Consider the following 22,915-nt stretch of genomic DNA (forward strand, 5'->3'; position numbering starts at 1 on the left):
CACTGAGCCAAACCGGTTTCGGCAATGTATGTTGATTTTAAAATGTCAGAGAACTTAATACTTATAATAAAAAGAAAATTATGAGCCTAAAATTAAAAGATTGATTAAGCATCTTTGTTAAGGATAGATAAGCAGGTATTTTTTTTATAATTTAGCTGTAAATTTTAACTCTGTATCTGTCCTGTTATCTAGCCCTGTTTTCTTTCATGTCATTTGGCAGGCACACTAACCCTGGAATAAAATACATTTGTTTTTTGTTTTTCAACTATGTTATGAGCTTCCTGAAAACAGCAGGACAATTTGTGGTTTGTGTATTAAAATTTGGTACTCCATCCATTTAGCTCAAATTCAGTCTCTCTTTGGGACATTCATCTTTTTCTCTTAAGCCATGGTTTCTTTTCTTTTCCTAAAGTTTTACATATGTCTCCTTTTCCCCCATTGACTCCCTCCCCCTCCTACTCCTGAGGACAAGCCCCCACCGCTCCAGTGTGTGTGTCCATTGGTTATGCTAATATGCATGCATACGAGTCCTTTGGTTGCTCTCTAAACGCCCCCTCCCCTGCCATTTGTCCCTGGATCTATTCTTGTTCATCAAATTATGTTGATCATTATATCCCACATCTGAGTGAGATCATGTGATATTCATCTTTCTCCGACTGGCTTATTTCGCTTAGCATAATGCTCTCCAGTTCCATCTATGCTGTTGCAAATGGTAAAAGTTCCTTCTTTTTATAGCGGCATAGTTTTCCATTGTGTAGATGTACCACAGTTTTGTTTTGTTTTAATCATTTTTTAACCATTCATCTGCTGATGGGCACTTAAGCTGTTTCCAAATCTTAACAATTGTTAAATTATGCTGCTATGAACATAAGGGTGCATATATTCTTTCTGATTGGTGTTTCTGGAAGCCATGGTTTCTTAATACTCTGTTTTGTCACTTCTGAGGAACCTTCTGTTTAACTCTTTTGTCTTCATGGCTAGCTGCAGCACACACTGTTTCCCTAACTCAGGACCGTGAGCTCCTTAGGGACCAGGATCACATCTTCCTGGAAAATGGTGTGGTTGAGCACAGAGAACACACACTGGACTGAGTTCAGATTTCTGTCTTTTCATTTATTGATTGACTTTGGATAACTTACTTTAGCTCTCTGTAATATGAAAACATAACACCTAACCAAAAAGTGGTCATTCTGATGTTGAAATGAAGAACATTTACAAATAACCTAGCACTGTCTTTCATTTCCTGCTACTCTTCCTTCACCGTGTGTGGCAGTGGTTATTAGGTGCCATGATTGCTTAAAATATGTGTTCAATGAATGTTTGATGGTCACTAAGTTGGAGGACTTGTTTTTTCCAGAAAGTATGTAGATTCTTAAAAATTATTTTTAAAATTTATGATATAAAAATATTTATCTTTTATTTTTAAGTAAGGAAACAAAACAGGCTTAATCATTCCATTATATTAACAGTTACTTTCCATGGTTTTGCCTCCTTTTTCCCATTCTGCAGCAACCAAACTCAGAAGGTTCTTCCTATTCTTCCCCATTGCCCAAATTGGAAGAGTTCTACATCTCTCTTATCCAGTCACAGCAGTCAGCGGAAGGGAGCCCGTGCGAGCTGCACAGCATGCAGACGCAGCCACAGCAGGCTCAGCTCTCTGCAGCAGCACTCGACTCACCCCCGACCATGGTGGATTCCCCAGAAAATCACTCTGGTTCAGGTAGGTGTACATAGAACTGACAAATGTGACTCACCATGTTGCTAAAAAACTTATCTTTTCCAGAACATGAATTGGAAAATGCTGACTTTAGCATTTGCCTCAAGTCCTGGGCTCAGTTGTTCCCTTTCACTTTGACACTCTTCTTTTCTTACTGCAGTTTGAGAGGTGTCAGGTTTACGTACAGTAAAATTTGCCAGTTTTTACAACTCTGTGAATTTTGACAAATGTATACAGTCTTATAACTACCACCACAATTGTGATATGGGACATTTACATGAATCCGGAAGTTTTGTCGTGTTCCTGTGCAGTCAATCCCTCCCCCTGCTTGCTGGCTTCTTTCCCTTTTCTAGAATTTCATCAAGTTTATAGGGTTGTTGTTTTTTTAAAATAAATCTTTATTGTTCATATTATTACAAATGTTCCTCATTTTTCCCCCCTTCATTGCTCCCCTCCACCAGGTTCCCACCCCACCCCCTGCCCTTTCCCCACCCCTCATTGTCCTCATCCATAGGTGCACAGTTTTTGTTCAGGCTCTTCCTGCACCCTTTCCCCGAGAATCGACAATTCACTCCCCTTCCATACCTCTAATTCTATTATATTTACCAGTTAATATTGTTCATCAGGTTTTTTAATTCCCTTGGCTTTTAGTTTCATTTGTTGATAGTTACATATATGTTGATCATAATTTTTATCTATATCTTCTTCCTCTTCCTAAAGAACCCCTTTCAGCAATTCATATAATTCTGGTTTGGCAGTGATGAACTCCTTTAGCTTTTCTTTATTTGTGAAGCTCTTTATCTGGCCTTCGATTCTGAGTGATAGCTTTGCTGGGTAGAGTATTTTTGGCTGTAGGTTCTTGCTGTTCATCACCTTGAATATTTCTTGCCATTCCCGTCTGGCCTGCATGGTTTCTGTTGAGAAATCAGCTGACAATCGTATGGGTGCTCCTTTATAGGTAACTACCTGCTTTTCTCTTGCTGCTTTTAATAGTCTCTCTTTGTCTTTTGCTCTTGGAATTTTAATGATGATGTGTGTTGGTGTGGTCCTCTTTGGGTTCCTTTTGTTTGGGGTTCTGTGCGCTTCCTGGACTTGTAAGTATATTTCTAACTGTTAATAGAAGTTTTCTGTCACTATTTCTTCCAGTATTCTTTCAGTATTTTGCTCTCTTCTTCTGGGACCCCCATAATTCTGATGTTGGTTCGTTTGAAATTGTCCCAGAGGTTTCTTATACTATCTTCAACTTTCTGGATTCTTTTGTCTTCTTGCTTCTGTGGAGGAGTGTCCTCTGGCTCTTTGTGTTCCAAATCTTTTACTTGATTCTTGCAATCTTCCATTCTGTTTTTAGGACTCTGTATAATATTTTTTATTTCAGACAATGTATTCTTTATTTCTAGTTGATCCCTTTTCATATCCTCATAGGTCTCATTTATTTTATCGGCCTTTTCTAGGAAATTCTTGAAAAACCTTATATGCGTAGTTTTGAACTCTATATCCAGTTGCTTCTTTCCCTCCATTTCTTTTGTTTGTGATCTGTTTCCTTGTCTCAGCATTTTCACAGCTTCCCTGAGTTGGTAGGGTGGCTTTGTGTGCTAAGGTGTCCTATATGGTTCAGTGAGTCAGCCTCCCAGGTACCTGAGGTGGACAGTCTTGGTGTAGCCCTTTGTGAGCTGTGTGTGCAATCTAGTTGTTAAGCCTTGCTTGTTATTGGTATCACTGAGAAGCGTTGATCTCCAAGCCAATTGGCTAGGAGGATCAGAAGTGTCTCAACTAGGAGGGTTTCTGTATTCCACTTGAATGGGGCAGAGTCTCGGAGTGGCACAGACAAGCTTTGTTGAATCCCGCACAGTTGGTTGCAGGCACGCGCACCTCTTTGGTATAGGTGCAAGCAAGCTTTAAATTCCTGTCTGTCACTCCCTAGGAGAGTCCCATTCACTTCAAACGAGAAAGCTAGCCACTGGAAGGGCTTCTGTGCTCCACTTGGATGGGGCGGAGTCTCGGGTGGTGCAGACAAGCTTTATTCAGCCCCTCCCTACAAGGGTCTGGTTTCTGAGTCCCGCAGTAATAGCTGATGGCTTCACACACCTCTGAGAGATCTCTGCCCACTGCCTGACAGTCTGGCCTCTCCCTCTCTGAGGCCATCTATCAGCGCAATAGGGTGGTTCTGTTTTCCTCCTGAACAAGAAAGCCAGCCGCACATTAGCTGTCCGCCCTCTCCTTGCACCAGGAGTAAGCCAGTAGCGAACTCAGGCCGCCCTCTCTGCTCTTTGCAAGCAAGCCAACAGCGAAGTCGGGCAGCCGCCTTTTCGCGCGCACAGTTCTTTGTACCTTCACAGTTCCTGAGGTTCACACTCCAACCACTGAGCAGCACCAGCCAGGGGTTGGCTAATTTTTATTGCACTATCTCCTTTTTATTGATTTGTAAAATATTCTTTATTATAGACATAAATCCTTTGTCAAATATAAAATGGGAAATATTTTCCTCCCAGTTCATGGATTTCCTTTAATTTCTTTGGAAGAACCAAAGCTTTCATTTTGATGAAGTCAGATTTGTTGATTTATTTTTCTTTAAAGTTTTGAGTTGTTATTGTTTTTGTTTATTTTTTGTTCTATGTAGAAATCTTTTTTAACCCAAGTAAGATTTTCTCTTATATTTTCTTAGTAAGATTCTATTATTTTAGATCTTATATTTAGGTCTGTGATCCAGTTCATTGATTTTTTGCAAACAGTATGATATAAGGATCAGTGTTTATTATCATGTGTATAGTATGAAAACATTATAATAGCATACTTCCATTTTTCCCATCTCAGCCTTTGAGCTATTGTTATATATTTTACTTCTTCATATATTGTAAATCTCAAACTCCATTTTTACTGTTTTTGCTAGTCGATTTTTAAAGAAATATATTTTCTTATTGATTTTTTACAGAGAGGAAGGGAGAGAGAGAGAGAGCTAGAAACGTCGATGAGAGAGAAACAGCGACCAGCTGCTCTTGCACACGCCCTACCGGGGATGTGCCCACAACCAATGTACATGCCCTTGACCGGAATCGAACCTGGGACCTTTCAGTCCACAGACCGACGCTCTACCACTGAGCCAAACGGGTTTTGGCCTACAGTTGATTTTTTTAAAACATTAAAAATGAGAAAATTCTCTTTTGTTTATTCATTTGTTATATCCAGTGTTCTCTATTTTATTGTGTAAATTAGGAAATCTGATTTTTACAGATTCTGTAGAGAGCCAGAAAGTAAATAGGCCATACTTACATAGACCATATGGACTATGTTGCACATACCTCTATAATATAGCCCCAAAGAAGCCATAGATAATATACAAATGAATGAACATAGCTGTGCTCCAATAAAAATTTATTTAAAAAACAAGTGAGTGGCTGTTATTGGCCCACTGGTGTAGTTTGCCAATGCCTGTTGTAAATCCAACTTTCCATCTGGTATTATTATTATTATTTTTGCTTGAAGAACTTTAAATTTTCTTGTAATACAGGTCTGCTTTCTGGTATATTATCTCAGCTTTCATACATTACAAAAAGTTTTTATTTTTCCTTCATTTCTTTAAAATTATTTTTCTGGACATAAAGTTATAGGTAGACAGATTTTTTAGTGCATTAAAAGATGTCACTCTGCTTGTCACTGTTTCTAGCAAGAAGTCAGTTGTCATTCTTATTTTTGTTCCTCTGTATAGTAGTCCTCCCTTATTCATGGTTTTGCTTTTTATGATTTCAGTTTTCCAGAGATTACTGATACATTTTAAATTGCATGCTGTTCTGATCCTATGCCATCCTGGTTCTTCATGCCCAAGATATGAATCATCTCTTTTCCAGCATAGTCACACTATATGCATTAACCACCCTTTAATCACTTAGTAGCCATCTGGGTTATCAGATCAGTTATGAGGTAGAGGAAGACACACACACACACACACACACACACACACACACACCACATTCACATAACTTTTATTACACTATGTTAGTATTATTCTATTTTTATTATTTCTTACTGTTGTTGATCTCTTAATGTGCCTAGTTTATAAATCAAACTTTATCATAATTATATACACACACACACACACACACACACACGGAAAAATAGTATATCTAGTGTTCAGTACTATTTGTGATTTTAGGCATCCACTGGGGTTCTTGAGACATATCCTTCATGGATAAACGGGGGACACTGCTGTAATGTGGTATTTTCTCTGGATGCTTTGAGATTTTCTCTCTCATTACTGGTTTGCAGCAATCTTATCATGAGGTGGCGTGGTGTGGTTCTCTTTCTATTTCTTCTGCCTGGGGTCCATTGAGCTTCTTGGTCTGTAAGTTTATAGTTTCCATTAAATTTGGAAGAATTTAAATCATTATTTCTTTAAATGTTTTTTCAGTCACCCTCCCCCCTTCTTTTACTCCATTTTCACATTACACATGTGATAGGCCACTTGCTGTTGTTCCACAGCTCACTAATACTCTTTCTTTTTTCCCAGTCTTTCCTTTCTGTGTTTCATTTTGGATAGTTTGTATTACTATGTTTTCAAGTGTACTAACTTTTTTTTTCCATGTGTTATATGTTCTTTTCCCATTGAATATATTTTCATCTGAGGAACTATGTTTTTCATCCTTAGAGGTTTGGTCTGGATCTTTTTTATATCTTCCATTCCTCTCCTTATCAGTCATATTTTTCCTCTGCCTTCTTGAAAACTTGGCATTTCTGTAAAACAGCTATTGTCATACCCTTGACTTGCGATTCTAGCACATATATCATTTCTGCATTCTGTTATCTCTATCATTTTTTGAATCAGCCTCTATTGGTTGATTTTTCTCCTGATAACAGGTCATTTTTTTCTGTTTTGCATAACTGGTAATTTTTTATTGGGTGGTGGACACTATTAACTTTACATTGTGGCCAGATCACTGCTTGGCTTAAGACTCAAAGGGACCTCTCATAGACTGCCAGCTGCTTCTCTCTCCATCTCTGATACTTTCCTCCCAAATTCCAGACTTGGTCTTCTGAGCCCACTAAGACCTCCAGGCTCAGTTTTGATTCTTCCTTCTGTACTGCAGCCTGGAAACCATCTCCAGTGAGCTAAGGCACTTGTGGGGCTCACTTTGATTTTTCACCTCCTCTTCGAGATCTCTGTCCTGCACATTTGTTGTCCAGGTCTGAAAGCTGTTTTTTTCCTATATTTTGTCCAGTTCTCCAGTTGCTTAAAGCAGGAAGTTTGTTTTTCAATCCTTATTAAATTAACATCATGTCTGGAAATGGAAGTTTTGCTGCTCTTTTTAAATTTTTGATCACATGACCCTGCTTTGATATTTTTATACTTTTGGAAACCTGAGCTCACTGAAGACTTTCTGTCAAACCACATGATTGTATTAGAACACACCATTTCTTTTCCTCTCTTGTGGGCATCAATTATAGTTTTAATGATTGCAGTTTTACTTTTTAGAATAACCTGTCAAATCTTGAATATAATTAATCAATCAGAAATGTATGGAACATATACCACATGCTACTACTGTGGTTAGTGCTAAAGATGAGAAATGAATAAAATGTTGGATTATATCTGCTATTTTCTCTGATTTCTAAAAAATTATTATTTTTAAAAATATATTTTTATTTCAGTGAGGAAGGGAGAGGGAGAGAGAGATAGAAACATCAATGATGAGAGAGAATCATTGTTTGGCTGCCTTCTGCATGCCCCCACCAGGGTTCGAGTCCACATCCTGGGCATGTGCCCTTGGCTGGAATCAGACCTGGGACCCTTCAATCCACAGGCTGATGCTCTATCCACTGAGTAGACAGGGCTTCTCTGAATTTTTTTTTTTTTAAATCTGTGTTTTTAAAGTATAGAGCAGTGCTTTCAAAATGTAGTCAGAATACTGATGCCAGTGTGTGAACTACACAAAATTTATATGGTGGACTACACAAAAGAGAATTGTCTAGCTCATGTAGATTTTTTTTCTAAAGCAGGACTTTGTTAAAGAAAGCAGAATGCTGGGAAAAGCTACTTCTCTCATGGTAGGCAAGTAATAAATACTTCATAGAGCAGCTACTTTTAGTAGAACTGTCTAGAGTACACATGTAGGAATGCCTAGCTTCCCCTTTATGGATATTTGGAACTCTGAGAAATATGAGTTCCCAGCAATTTATTTCACTTAAAAGGCCCTTCCTTCCTTCCTTCCTTCCTTCCTTCCTTCCTTCCTTCCTTCCTTCCTTCCTTCCTTCCTTCCTTCCTTCCTCCTTCCTTCCTTCCTTCCTTCCTTCCTTCCTTCCTTCCTTCCTTCCTTCCTTCCTTCCTTCCTTCCTTCCTTCCTTCCTGTGCACAGATTCATGCATCTGTGGGGTCCCTCGACCTGGCCTGCACCTTCTTGCAATCCAGGACCCCTTTGGGGGATGTTGGAGGCCCGGTGCACAGACTGAAACCAGCCATCTGACATCCCCTGAGGGGTCCCAGAATGCTAGAGGGCATTCTGCAAAGTTGTTGTCCCTCAGCAGCTCCTGTGTTGAGTGTCTACCCCCTGGTGGTCAGTGCTCGTCATAGCTCCCGGATGATCAGCTGGTCGGCCAGTTGCTTAGGCTTTGAGTTTTATATATATATATATATTATTTTTCAACCACAGTTTACATTCAGTACCATTTCACACCAGTTTCAGATGTACAGCAAAGTAACCAGAACAGAGTGGTCCCCTGACTGGCCCTGCACCTCATTATCTCACCATCATTTACTATATTCTCCATGCTGCAGTCCACATCTCTGTGACTAGTCTACAACTACCAATTTCTACTGCTTAATCCCTTAACCAAAAAAGGTTCTTTCTTCTTAGTTGAAACTAATTTCTAAAGAATTTATGTTATAGCTGATAACTGGTTTTTAGAACTTCATAGCAACCACAGTCTTGGTCAGTTTTATTTTCACACGGTCATAGACTTGGAATTGGGACCCCTTTGGCAATAGATAATGGCCAGGGAAGGAAATAGAGTGCTTCAGGACTCTCCCCTGGGATTGGAATTATATCTAATCTTTGGATATAAGATGAGGTGCCTTAGAAATAAAATTTACTTTCCTTGTTCAGGGTGCTTTTTTTTCTCTCTCTTTTTGCCCTCATCCAGACAGGAGTTTATTTTATCTCAAAGCATGATTCCTCATCCTCATTTCCTTTCCACTTGTTGATTAGTTTCTAAGTCTCATCCTCTCTGATTTTTCATTGGTTCTTATCACCACCTAACAGATGATGTTTATAACACACAGTAGAGATCTAGAATAGGAGAGAGAAGGCCGTGTGAGAATCCCTTGAAAAGACTTGTGCTTTCTTTCTTTTTCAGTGGAAAGCTCTCCAGAGAGCCTAAAGAATGAAGATTTTTCTAGTAGCCATGCTATCACAGTGTTCAAAGATAAAAGCTATGGAGCCATGGACCAGCTCTCTTTGATTTTGTCTCCTGAGCACCAGATTTCTCAGAAACTCTACATTCCTCGAAGTACAGCCACTGCTGCCTTAGGAGCTGCTGCCCGGTTAGCCACATCCAGGAGCTTCCTACACTGGTACCCCAGTGTGAAAAGGATGGAAGCATGAGAGAGGGGAGGATGAAGGAAGGGAGGAAGGGGGAAGGGGAGAAAATAAACCCACCGCTCAAGACTTGGTGATTTTCCAGGCCAAAAATAAGAGGAAATATTGAAACAAAATAGTATTTTGATAGTTGAGGCCTTTGTCTCTCTGTGACTGTGTGTTATCTTTATTGTGCTAATAGTCCATTTTGTTGTGTAAGTATTGGTATTGTTAATTTTTTATTGATGTTTTTTATTCTGTATAGTTTTGTTCACCTTTGTTTAATGTATTAGTTTAATGGAGTTTTTATATTTGTTGTTTCTTTATGTTGCTACATATAAATGTTTTTCTTATACGTATCATGACTGATAAATGAAAACTGAAAAACTAAGGTTTTGTGATCTATATTTAGTAAGGTAAAAATTATCTCACATCTCTATCTCCAGGGGAAAAAAAAAAAAGGTTGGCATCTTGAAGCTACTTTTTCTATTCATTTGCAAACTTCTCTATCAGAGAAAGAATTCAGGGCTTGACTTTTTACCATCTGTATTTCTTTGAAATACTAGGATCAGTAAGAAAATCCACATCTGAAGCTTTGGTCATAGAAATACTTTTACATTTAAAAAAATTTAGCTGTCACCCTAACCAGTTTGGCTCAGTGAATAGAGCATCGGCCTATGGCCTGAAGGGTCCCAGGTTCGATTCCAGTCAGGGACATGTACCTTGGTTGCGGGTACATCCCCAGTAGGAGGTGTGCAGGAGGCAGCTGATTGATGTTTTTCTCTCATCAATGTTTCTAACTCTCCTCCCTCTCCTTTTCTCTCTGTAAAAAATCAATAAAAAAATATATTTTTTTAAAAAGCTGTCTCTCAGTATAGGCAATTCTTTGGAGATAACTGAATTAGAGGCTGACTGTTGAAACTGAGCTGAGCCTTCTTTGTAGTCATCACTGTTCCCAGGAGCCTTAATGTTGCAGTAGTTAAACCATGGTATTTAAGCATTTATATAACATTATGTTCTCTGAAGTCCAATTGTTTGAAATATTATCTGACCTATTAATATAAAATATTATATGACCTGTTCTCACTTTCTTAGCCCCTCTCCTGCAGCCTCCTGCTTTAGCATTAAACAGAGAGCTGGCCCCTGGTTCCTTTCTCTCTTCCTACAATAAGGAATCTCTCCTCTTTCCTTCTCAGCTACTTAACCAGCACAATATCCACTAAGGAAGGGAGTGAGATGACAGTGGATATGGAAATGCACTTAAATTTATAATCTTATTGGCTGAAACTTCTTTCTTAGAAGTAAGTACTCATAAAACAAAGTTAAACCCAGAGTCGCTAACTAATGGTAGTTTTTGGTTTAAAAACCTTAGGAAAAAAAACATGTGTACTGCAATAAAATTTAAAAATCTAGATTCACCTTTAATTCCAATTATCTCAAAGAATGATGATATAACAATTAACCAAAAAAAAAATAGTAAACTGGAAACATCATTGGCCCACTGGAAAGAACAGTTACTTATTTGGATTTTTGTGATTTTATATCAAGACATTTTTTATTGGAGAAGACATTTGAAGAGTTACACGGAAGGTCAATAAATGGTCAATGTGGCAGTTAAATGGCATATGTGATATTGTCATAGGGCCTGGGAAAGCTTTGTTTTTTCTGTAAGTTTAGGTAATTATTCACAATTTGTTTCTAAAGAAGAAAATTTATCTTAGAATTCTTTCTTTAAAGAAGAAACCAAGTTTGAGTAACATACTCCACTTGTCCAGATGGCAGTCATTGGGTTTGTGGTCAGGTAAATTTGGTAGAAGCAATATTTACATTTTCCTCTGAAAAGCATTCAGCTACCAGCAGGAACTCTGCCAACGCTGAGTAACCTGGCAGTGACTAATGTTATGCTTTTCCAGTTAGATAGGGATTAGGGAATCCCTGTGTGAAGGCTCTTTCAGAATCCTATCCAATTGCAAATGCCCTGATAGAGAAGAATCATTTAGACAGTGCCATCTCACACTGTCTGTCAACATTCTTAGAAACCTATTTAATAACAGTTAATATCCTGGTTGAGTTAGCAGAGTGAATAATGGACCTTTGAGTGGCTTTATATTTTGACCACTTGGCTTTGACTAGGACAGCCAATCTGCCTATCTGTTTACCTGTCTTCTCCCAAAAGGTGGGCTTTGTTTGGTGTAGTTAAAGCATGAAACAAATTTAATAGGTCATTTGAAGATGAGTAAATAGGTCTCTGTTCAATTGGAACAGCACAAAGAACTATTCAAAAGATAGGTAGATGCTCCATGGTTTAGGGTTAAGTTACTTATATTTTATTGTTAAAACAGCCCCGCTTCCCACAGATTTGGTGTTAAGGAACTATTAGAAATAATGGAGGTCCATAACAAACGTTAACTGGGAAGTAGGAGCCTGAGGTGTGTGTGAGGGAATGGGGGTGAGAACATGCAGGAAATTCTTGGTTATAAACTCTATAGGGGTGGAAGAGGGAGTGGCTTTACTAATAGATCTCAGATTTTGACTCCAGTGGCTTGTCGCCAATACCCCTCTTCCTTCTAAAAACACCATGGGTATCAAAAAAAGGGGTCATTCCAGCTACAGCTAGCCATGCATGCCTCTTCCCTCTGAGTTTCACTCATTGAGGTGCCAGTTGTCCATTTCAAGGGGGGAGAGGGGTAACTAGAGGCTTCAGCCAGCAGTCAGACTATGTCTGAGAGATTTAGGATTATAGAAATTTGATCTAGAAGGGACCTTAGATGAGGACACTTGAAGCCTAGAAAGACTGACTTGCCTCCAGTCACACTGCTTAAATTCCCATATATGCTGACCCGTCGCTCAGTGCCCTCTCCACAGGAAAACATTGGAACTCTTGCTTGTGACGTTTAAATGACTTGATGCAAGAAGACAGTGTGTCGTAGGTACATCCAGAAGAGAGATGGTTCTGATAGCTGAAGAAACACCCCTGGTTTTGGAAGGGAGGGCATGGTGGATTTGCTAAGAGCTCATATTCTTGAACATGGATAGCTTAAATAGCAGTGGACTAGTTGTACTGAAGAACCTGGAAGGGACCCGGCTGACATGGCTCAATGGCTGAGTGTTGACCTATGAACTAGGAGGTCACTGTCGATTCTGGGTCAGAGCACATGCCTGGATTGTGGGTTTCATCCCCAGTAGGGGGCGTGCAGGAGGCAGCTGATAGATGATTCTCATCATTGATGTTTCTATTTCTCTCTCCCTCTCCCTTCTTCTCTGAAATCAATAAAAATATTTTTTTAAAAAAACATCTGGAAGGGGGCTTAGTAAGGAATGAAAAACCAACATCTTATAAAGCCAACTTCCTGAAGCTTCCTATTAATGTTTATACTGTGTAGCAAGGCTTTTCTAACCAACTTCTGATGTCATTTCAGACTTAAATTCATCCTGTTTATATATACAGTGCCACAGATGGTATTATTCATAATTTTGCAGGAGCCATCACTAAGACATTTAAAATTTTCATTTCCTATAGCCCATTAAGATCTTGATGTTTTCCAAGGCTATAGGAAATGAAATTCAGATTTTGATGTTATCAACTAAACCTGTCTATTTACTTTGAACTTAGCCCTATTCATTTGTCTCATATTGTTAGTCATCAGTCAACCTACTAAGTTTTTGGAGTCATCCGATTGGAACCAGAATACGTAAACTCTGCTGTTTGAACCATGTAGACAGAAATGGTTTTAACTTCGCAGTCAAGGACTGCTCTGATATTTAGAACCATGACTGATTGGTGTGCCACTTTTCACAAGAAATCCTTTGATCTACCCCAAAACTGAGTAGAGAATTTATACACAGCTAAATTTTCTTGGTTATAAACAGTTTTCAGAAAGTGCTTTTAGCTTTCTGTTTTACTTTAAATTTTGTTTTATATTATTGTTTAAAATTTTTAAAAAATATATTTTCCTGTGGAGAAGGCACCGAGTCAGCAGATAGGGAATTTAAGTAGTGTGACTGGAGGCAAGTCAGTCTTTAAAAATATTTTTTAATTTATGGGGAAATGTTCCTACAACAATTTGTTTAATATTCTTGAGGCAATTTAGATAAATTGGTGAGGAAACCAAATTTATGAATCTTTGCTCTTTAAACTTTTGTTACAAAACAAACAGATAACTATTGGGATTAAGGAATTATTATTAGCCTGATCTTTGGCATTTGTAACAGCATTTTGCTTGCTTGCTTTAAATATTTATGAAGTTGGAATTTGTTTTGTCAAAAGTGTCTAGACCCTGTTGTTTTTTTTAATTAGCTTTTTGTTATAATGATTCTGCAGAAATGAAAACTTTCACCTAAATATGTGACTGAAAGAACTTGAGTAAAATACAAAATTTCCTTGTGTAATTGTGAAAACAGAGATTTGATATTCTTCTTGACTAAAATATTTGTCTTTATTTTTGGCACGACCTCTTTATTCTTACTTTGGCCTTTGTAGACCTTTGCTGTATTGTAGATAAATACCTATATTCCATTAAGTTGGAAATTAACTCGCACTGGAACCACTTCTTAAATATCTGGCACTCACATTTCTAAGACTTGTTTTCTTACGTTTATAGGAGCATATCAAACCCTTATAAGCCATCTTCCAGTTTCTTAAATTCTTAAATTACTGAATACCAGTCTTCGTCACATCTTGTGTCTGCATTGCCTTGATTTCCTGAAGCCACATTCAGAGCCTTTGCTGCAGGAATTCTTCTGCCTAAAGCAGATTAGTTACTGGTGGTCCTCACACTCCTCTGGTGACATTTCCTACAAACTTTTCTTTCATCTGTCATCCCACTGGACTCTTAGGTAGAAACCAAAGACTGCTAAGTTCATAACTTAGTAGAAAAATTACTTTTTGACAAAGCATCCTGTTACTGTAGGATGGTACTTGATACTCATGGAAAGCCTCCTCTTACACCACACATATGAAAATACCTGTCAGGTAAATAAAACTCTGTGTGTATCATTTAGGATGCTATTAAGCAGAGCATATCCCTGAGGGATGTTCAATATTTCCTCCTCATGATACCTTAACGGGTATGTTTCCCCTTTGCTTAGCAGGATGAAACTTAAGCAAAGATACATGACATGGGCTAGAGCCAAAGGTTTATCCTTGTATGAGTTTTAAAAGTAACAGTGTTCCTGTACTGATGAGAGTAGGGCAGTTAAACAAATTGGGAGTAGAGGAGTGGAACATTTGGTTGTAACATCTCACATTTTAGGCAGTGGAACATCTGTTATGGTCAAGTAGAATGGGTTTTTCAACAATCTTTTCTTCAATTGGTGCAGATTTATATTTGTTAAACTTTTTAGATTCAAAAACATAACTCCTTATCTGGTTTCTACTTGGAATTGGTCCAATTGTTGACTTTACCAGGATTCATGAGACTCAGGAAAGTTGCCTCAAAAACTTGATTTAAGAGAAAAATTGTGAGTTTAACAAAAATAGCAAAATCAGTTGTAGAAAATACCATGTAATTATCAGTACTGGCTTTACTTAAGATCTTTTCAGATTTGCAGTCATTCAATGTATTGTGAAAATGAATTTGTGGTATCAAGCCTAGAGTCCTATGGAATTTTTGTCAAGTCTCTCAGCTAAGTTGAAAGAAATTCATGCTCACTGGTCCTGCTTTGCCCTTGGACCAGATCATAAACATGGGATACTCCTGAGATAGAGTCCTGTTAAAGACCATGTGCTTGAGCAACTTGGTAGAGCCCTCTGTTTGTCATGAATTTAATGTTTAAAAATTTTCAAGTTCTATATGCTATGGGGGAGTGATCCCTAACCTTTGGTGGGATCATAACTTTATTTTAAATAAATATCGAACACTGAGGACTGTCTTCCCAGAAAGCACACATTGTTCCCTAATCTTAGGAATCCATGACTCCTGAAACCCTCTTTACACTTTCTTGGACAGAAAAAAAGTGAGAAAAATCTTCCTCCCCTGTCCCACTTCTACCCCTGTATTCCCTGCCACCACCTACTAGTTGCCTCCGATATAAACCCAGGAGTAGAATCATCCTTGACCGCTCCCTGCCCTTCATTGCCACAGTCAAATCAGATTCTATCTCCTGAGTTTCTATCTCATTAGTCGGCCTGTTTTCCTGCAGACCTGCTGCCACTCACGTAGGCCAAGCCACCTTCCTGTCTTTTCTGGCACATAGTAGAATTTCAGTCAGTCTTATTGAGTGAACGAATAAGTAAACAGGACAAAGTATAAGATATAAATAAGGTCCATTGAAACCTTGATCTCTTTTCTACATTGCTATGTTCTGAATATAAAACAGAAGGCTTGGATGGGAAGAGTCTAATCACACACAAGCAAACAACATCCCATTTAAACTTTGCACTTAGAATTAAAGAACGTGCCCTCCAGATAAGAACTGTTATTCTGCACACCATATTTGATTCTTTTTCTAGTTTGGTTTGTAAAAGAAAGTATGAAAGAAAAAAAGCAGTTTGACATTTGCAGGTTCTCAACAATCAGCCTCTCACCCTCCTTTTGAAAAGTTTGACTTACCAGCTCGTAAACCCTTTTCACAAAGATGGCGCCGAAAGCGAAGAAGGAATCCCCTGCCCCTCCCAAAGCCAAAGCCAAAGCCAAAGCAAAGGCTTTGAAAGCAAAGAAAGCAGTATTGAAAGAAGATCCGAATGTCACCACCTTCCAACGGCCAAAGACACTAAGGCTCCGGGGCAGCCTAAACATCCTCTGAAGAGCGCACCCAGGAGAAACAAGCTTGAGCACTATGCCATCATCAAGTTCCCCCTGACCACCGAGTCAGCCATGAAAAAGATAGAAGACAATAATACACTTGTGTTCATTGTGGATGTCAAGGCCAACAAGAACCAGAGCAAACAGGCTGTGAAGAAGCTCTATGCCATTGATGTGGCCATGGTCAACACCCTGATCAGGCCTGATGGCAAGAAGAAGGCATATGTTCGACTGGCTCCTGACTATGATGCTTTGGATGTTGCCAACAAAATTGGAATCATCTAAACTGAGTCCGGCTGCCTAATTCTAAATATAAAAATTTTACACTGTAAAAAAAAAGTTTGATTTACCAAATTGGCATCTTTTAGTTTATCATCTTTTATTTTTAAATTTTTGTTTTGTTCTAAAAGTCAAATGAAATAGCTTTTCTTTGGAGATTAGGTTTTGCTCTCTCCTCACTGCTAGGTGGCGCGCTAGGACAGGAATTCTGGTGCCAAGCCCTGTGCTAATAAAATAAAATTTCTTTCCTTGAAATATTTGATTCCATGGCCCGTCGTTTCAGAGTTGAAAATGGAACTTGGAACTCACTTCGTCTAACCTCTCTTTTACTTGTAAAAACAAGTCGTGGCATTAGTGAATCCTTTGGGAAGTAAGGGTCTTAGAGTAATTTAAAATTTCTCCTAAATTAATCCTGCTGGAAGCTGCCACAGAGCTTTCTGTGATTACAGAACTTAGACTTTAACACTGCCTGTCCATCTGTCTGTCTTTATTGCATAAGGTGGTGTGGAAACACCCACCAGCCCCTCATCTTATTCGGAAGCTACAGCGACTAATTCTATCATGCTCCACTGAAGAAGTTCAATGGGGAAGAGTCACCTTTCCATCTTTCTTTTGGACTTTTCAAGTAGATATGTTTTTTACCTCCTTTATAAGTTTCTGTTGTAGAGAAATGCAAAATTCTTATAATTTAAACACATTTTGAGTCTTTAGAAGGATTTTTTTTTTCTTTTTCTGGGTGTTAAATTATGGATGGTTGTATATTTTCTGGAGGAAAGTTCTTAGCCTCCTCAGATTCTCAAAAATGATTAAGAATGCCTGCAGAAATTCTGCATCCTGAGTTAATAAGCCTAATATGCTTTCTGGGTTTTCTGGGAAGATGGAAAACAACTACTAACCTTTGTGACTCACTTTCAAGTGAAGACAAGCAACTTCTGTGGTGCAGAAGTGGGCTTAGCTTACAACAAGATCTTGAGTCAGTTATGATAACCATCACTTGTGCACAGGTTTACGTATCACAAAGCAGCAGACACTGCCATCAAAAGTGAATGAGTTTAGATCCATTAACACAAGGATAGATGGGAAGTTATAAGTTCAGTACCCTGTTCACTCTGGGTAGCAGTGCATTTACAAAAGAGGTAGACCAGCATTTATGAGAGAATTGGTTGAATATTAACAGCTTTATTGAGTGCTGCAAGTGGATTGTTCCAAGTGCTTTCTGTAGATTATCTCACTTAATCTTTCAACAACACCATGGGGCGGGTATCACTCTTATTCCCATTTTACAGATAAGAAAATTGAAGCACAGAAAGGTTAAGCACCAGGTATCTTGCCCACACTAGGACAAATTCATATTGCATCATATTAACAGGATATGCCATACCCTTTACATATTTTATTTAATTCTCGCAGTGTCCCAATTGCTATTCCTTTTTTATAAGAAGAGAAACTTAAGGCTGAGAAAATTAAGAAATTTACCCAAAGTCACATCTAGTAAGTGGCAGGAACTAAATATGTCTGATTCCTCTAGAGCAGTGGTTCTCAACCTTTCTAATGCTGAGACCCTTTAATACAGTTCCTCATGTTGTGGTGACCCCCAACCATAAAATTATTTTCATTGCTACTTCATAACTGTAATTTTGCCACTGTTATGAATCGTAATGTAAATATCCGTGTTTTCCGATGGTCTTAGGCAACCCTGCTAGCAGTTCTCGATCTGTGGGTCACAACCCACAGGTTGAGAATCGCTGCTGTAGAGCCTATGACCATGACCCACAGATCGAGAACTGCTAGCAGGGTTGCCTAAGACCATCGGGAAACACAGATATTTACATTACGATTCGTTTGTATCACCAGCAGGGACCTCTCTCCTGAACTCCATAGTAAAATGCTTATTTGACCTCTTCACTCCGATGTCAAACTTAGCAGTTTCAACATGGAGCTCAATATCCTCGTCCCATCTGCATCAGATCACATCACCTACAGTCTTCACTATCCCAGGTGATTGCAACTCCCTCCATCTAACTACACAGCCAGAATCCTCGGAGTTGTCACTAACTCTTCCCTTTTCTTTCCTGCTCCACACCCAGTCAGACAGGATATCCTTTTGGCTGTACCTTCAAAATGTATCTGGAACTCTCATCGGTTTGGCTCAGTGGATAGAGTGTCAGTCTGCGGACTGAACGTCCCAGGTTCGGTTCCAACCAAGGGCACATGCCTGAGTTGTAGGCTTGATCCCCAGTAGGGGGCATGCAAGAGGCAGCTGATCAATGATTCTCTCTCATTGATGTTTCTCTCTCTCCCTCTCCCTTCCTCTCTGAAATCAATAAAAATATATTTTTTTAAAAATGTATCCGGAATCTGGCCCCTTCTCTCCACCTGCACTCCTGCCACCTGGTCTGAATCAGCACCAGCATCTGATGCCCCTGCTTCCGACATCGCTCTTTCACCCTTTTCCACAAGGCACCCCAGGAACCCCTCCTCTGCCCAGACCCTCCCAGGACTCCCAGTTTTACTCAGAGCTCCTACAATGGTCTTCATGTGGTGTTGCCAGATAAATGCAAGGTAGCCAGTTAAATTTAGATTTCAGATAAACAGCAAATAGATTTTTAGTATCTCTCATGCAATATTTGGGACATAGTTATATTTTTAAAATATTCATTATCTGAAATTCACATTTAACTGGTAATTTGTATTTGCTAAATCTGCCAACCCTACTGACAGGCCCTACGTGATATGTGCCTCCCATTATCTATCTGACAATCTCCTCCTTACCCTTTTCACCACTCACACTGACCTTGCTTTCCTAAGTCCAAACAGGCAGCTCCCACCTCTGGGCTTTGCCTTGGCTGTTCTCCCACCAGTATCTGCATCTTCTCAGAGATGTCATTTTGGAAATTGCTACTCATCCTGATCCCTCCTACTCTCCTTTACTTTTTTTCCATAGCACCTACTTTTAAAACACAATATAACTGTTTACTGTCTGTCTCCAACAACCACATTATGAATTCCACAAGGCATGTGTTTGTCCATTTTGTTCATTAGTGTATCCTAACAGACTAAAACAATAGCACATGGGTACCCGAATAGTTGTTGAATGAATGAGTGATTTCAAAAGCCTATGCTCCTTTCCACTGCATTATATCCCCTTGATTTCAACTTGTCTTATGACAAATATTTGAAGAACCTTAGCGAGTCTAATCCGGAGAGGAGATATTGGCCATCGTGAGGAGTGCACTTACCTCCCAGTTGTTATGGTCCTTCTGCTGGAGCATTCTGGGTCAAGGCTCGGGATTGACAACACTCTGCCCAGGCAATTACCGTGTCCCCAGATCTCAGCTTTACCTCCTAACATAAAACTTGTTTATTTTCTGTATGCCAGGCCCTGTACAAAACTCCAAGGATATGAGAATAAGCAAGATCATTCCTACCTAGAAAGACCTTACCGTGAGGTGGAAGTTCCTGCCTGTCTGATACAGTGAAAGGGAATTAATTGGGCCTCTCTAGTCGCATATGCCCCTTTCCAAAGAAAGCACTACAGCTTCCAATCTCCTTTGTATCTTGTCATCTCCCAGCTTGCAAGTCCCCTTTGTATCTTATATTTCCCCTAGGTTTTTTTCTACTCTGGTAAACCCCAAGAGGAAAAACAAAGTGAATATTAAGCAGGGGCAGGGAGAAGAACATCTGCTCTAACCTCCCTGTGACCCCAATGCAGTAGCTCAGCAGAGATAAATTAAAGCGAGCGCAGGAAGCCTGTTGGCGTCAGTCTCCAATGACGCCAATAGGAAGGTGGAACGGGAGAGGGAGAGTGTGTGAGTGTACACATGGGCACAGAGAAACAGATTTGCTGCTGAAAATCATTTTCCTCCACAACATCTTAGGAGGGGGGGATAAAACAAAATATGTTATGCCTGAGATGATAATGTTTACTCAATAGCCTGGTATGAATTTTCAACCCACCTTATTCCCGCACTCCTATGTTCCTGAATTATTGATTTGAGTCATTACCACCTTCATAGGCAATTGCTAAGTAAAAAAAACTAGGGCAACCGAAACTGGTTTGGCTCAGTGGATAGAGCATCGGTCTGCAGACTGAAGGGTCCCAGGTTCGATTCCGGTCAAGGGCATGTACATTGGTTGCGGGCACATCCCCGATGGGGGGTGTGCAGGAGGTGGCTGGTCGATGTTTCTCTCTCATCGATGTTTCTGGTTCTCTATCTCTCTCCTTTCCTCTCTGTAAAAAATCAATAAAATATATATATTTTTAAAAAATCTAGGGCAGTTTACAGGCATGTAGTAGTAACATGACTAAAATGCAAAAACTGAAAGATGGAGAGAGAAGTATCTGGCGGCAGACGGCTTTCTCTTCTTCCTTTCCCCGTCACTCTAGATGCACCTTGACATGTACTAGTCGCTAAATGAGAGGCTGTCATCTTCTAATTCAATGAACATTTACTTCGGGCCTGTTTGACGCAGGCTCTGTAGCTTCCTGTTTCCATAGTAAAAAAGAGCTCATCCTTTACTGAAAGAAGACGACGCCTATCGCAGCTGACCAGACATCGAGGGATAAACAGTAGCCCTGGGGATAAACTCAATGACAGTAACGCCAGTAGCAAGAATTTGTTCTTTTTTCTTGTGAAAATGACCAGCTGTCTCAGGACACCTTTGGTGGCAACCCTGGGTTCTACAGGGAAATCCTATCCCTGGGAGATCTTATAAAGCAGGGTTGTCCCAGCAAAACTGGGAGGGAGCCATATTCATCCCCAGCATTCTCTGATTTTCATTTTCAGCTCTTTTCCCTCTGACCTTTGTTCACTGTACATGACAAAGTTCCCCTGCCCTGTATCCATAGTTTACGTTTTTTTTGTTCGTACGTTTGTTACTTTTTTACTTTATAGTATTCCATGAGTGGAATCATATGGTTTTTGTTCTTTTCTGTTTGACTTACTCCACTTAGTATAATACCCATAAGATCTGTCCATGTTGTCACAAATGACAATATTATATCTTTTTTTATGGCTGAGTAGCATTCCATTGTATTAGGTATCTCATCTTCTTTACTCATTGATCTGTTGATAAACACTTTCTATATTTTGACTATTGTAAATAATGCTGCAAAGAACATAGGGGTACGCAAGAGCTTTTCAATCTAGGGCTATCATATTCTCTGAATTAATACCCAGAGATGAATTACTGGATACTATAGAAGCTCTAAGTCTTTGGAGGAATCTCCATACTGTTTTTCATAGTGATTGTTCCAATTTACAATCCCACCAACAGTGTGTGATGGTTCCCTTTTCTCCACATCCTAACACTTATTTTTTTAATATTAGCCATTCTAACAGGTGTGAGGTGATAGCTTATTGTGGTATTGATTTAATTTCCCTAATAATTAGTAATATTGAACATCTGTTCATGTGCCTTTTTGCCATCTATATGCCTTCAATAGAAAAATTTCTGTTCTAATCCTCTGACAATTTTTTAATTGTGTTGTTTCTTTTCTGTTGTTGAGTGGTATAAGTTCTTTATATATTTAGGTTATTAAACCTCTTATTGGAAATATGTTATGCAAATATATTTTCCCATTCAGTTGGTTGCCTTTTTGTTTTGTTGATGGTTTCCTTTGCTATATAAAACTTTTAGTTTGATGTAGTCTCATTTCTTTACTTTTGTTTAACTTGCCTTTGGAGTCAAATTCGCAAAAACACCACTAATACCAATGTCAACGGACACATTTTAACTTGAGGAATAGGTTCTAAGAGAAATATTTGTAGAAATAATGGCCAAAAACTTCCAAATTTAATACAAAATAAAAACCAAATGGACTCCAATCAAATAAGCTCAAATACATTCACACCTAGACACATCGTAATCAAGCCATCCAAAGATAAATAATATTAAAAGCAACAAGAGAGAAGTAATTCATCACATACGAGGAATCCTCAAACAGCTTGTTTCTCATCAGAAACTATTGGGACCAAAAGGCAATGAGATAACCTATTCGAAATGCTGAAAGAAAAAGACTGTCAATAAAAATTCTATAGCCAGTAAAAATATCCTTTGAAAATGAGTGAGAAATTATGGCATTCCAAAATAAATTAAAAATTGAGTTTGTTATTAGCAGACTTGCTCTGTAAGAAATAATATAATGAACTCATGCTGAAAAGACATTAGACAGTAACTCAAATCCACACGAAGAAATAAAGAGCACTAGTAATGGTAACTACATAGACAAATATATAAGATGCTAAAATATATTTTGTTTCACTGTTTTTCTTCTTATTTAAAATACAAATGTATAAGGTAATAATTATAAATTTTTATTGATGGATATGTAATGTATAAAAATGTAATTTGTATGAAAACAGTAGCATGAAGAAGGAGGGAAATGGCACCATATAGGATAAACAGAACCAGCAGGATATTCATTCATTCATTCATTCATTCATTCTGAGTTGGTTTATGTAATCATGGAATCTGACAGATCCCAAGATTTGCAGGGTTAGTCAACAAGCTGAAGACCCAGGAGAGCCAATGGTGTAGTTCATGTGTAAAGGCCAGCAGGCTCAAGACCCAGGAAGAGCCAGTGTTTCAGCTCAAGCCTGAAGGTAAGAAAA

General features: G+C 38.8%; 1 protein-coding gene and 1 pseudogene across 2 annotated transcripts in view; both read left to right on the forward strand.

Moving 5' to 3' along the window:
* TDRD5 (tudor domain containing 5) overlaps positions 1-9,961 on the forward strand; it is a 46,561-nt gene extending 36,600 nt beyond the window's left edge. Inside the window, exons 17-18 of the mRNA XM_084865155.1 lie at positions 1,510-1,720; positions 9,059-9,961. Of these exons, the coding sequence (XP_084721281.1) occupies positions 1,510-1,720; positions 9,059-9,306 (459 nt within the window). The 3' untranslated portion in view covers positions 9,307-9,961. The remainder of the gene's footprint in view (positions 1-1,509; positions 1,721-9,058) is intronic.
* Positions 9,962-15,846: 5,885 nt separating this feature from the next.
* Positions 15,847-16,361, forward strand: LOC311613136 (large ribosomal subunit protein uL23-like; annotated as a pseudogene). The gene has a single exon. The product of its transcript is annotated as a large ribosomal subunit protein uL23-like (transcript).
* Positions 16,362-22,915: the final 6,554 nt, after the last annotated feature.

Source organism: Pipistrellus hanaki (assembly GCF_964339955.1).
Source record: "Pipistrellus hanaki genome assembly, chromosome: 18".
Lineage (NCBI taxonomy): Eukaryota > Metazoa > Chordata > Mammalia > Chiroptera > Vespertilionidae > Pipistrellus > Pipistrellus hanaki.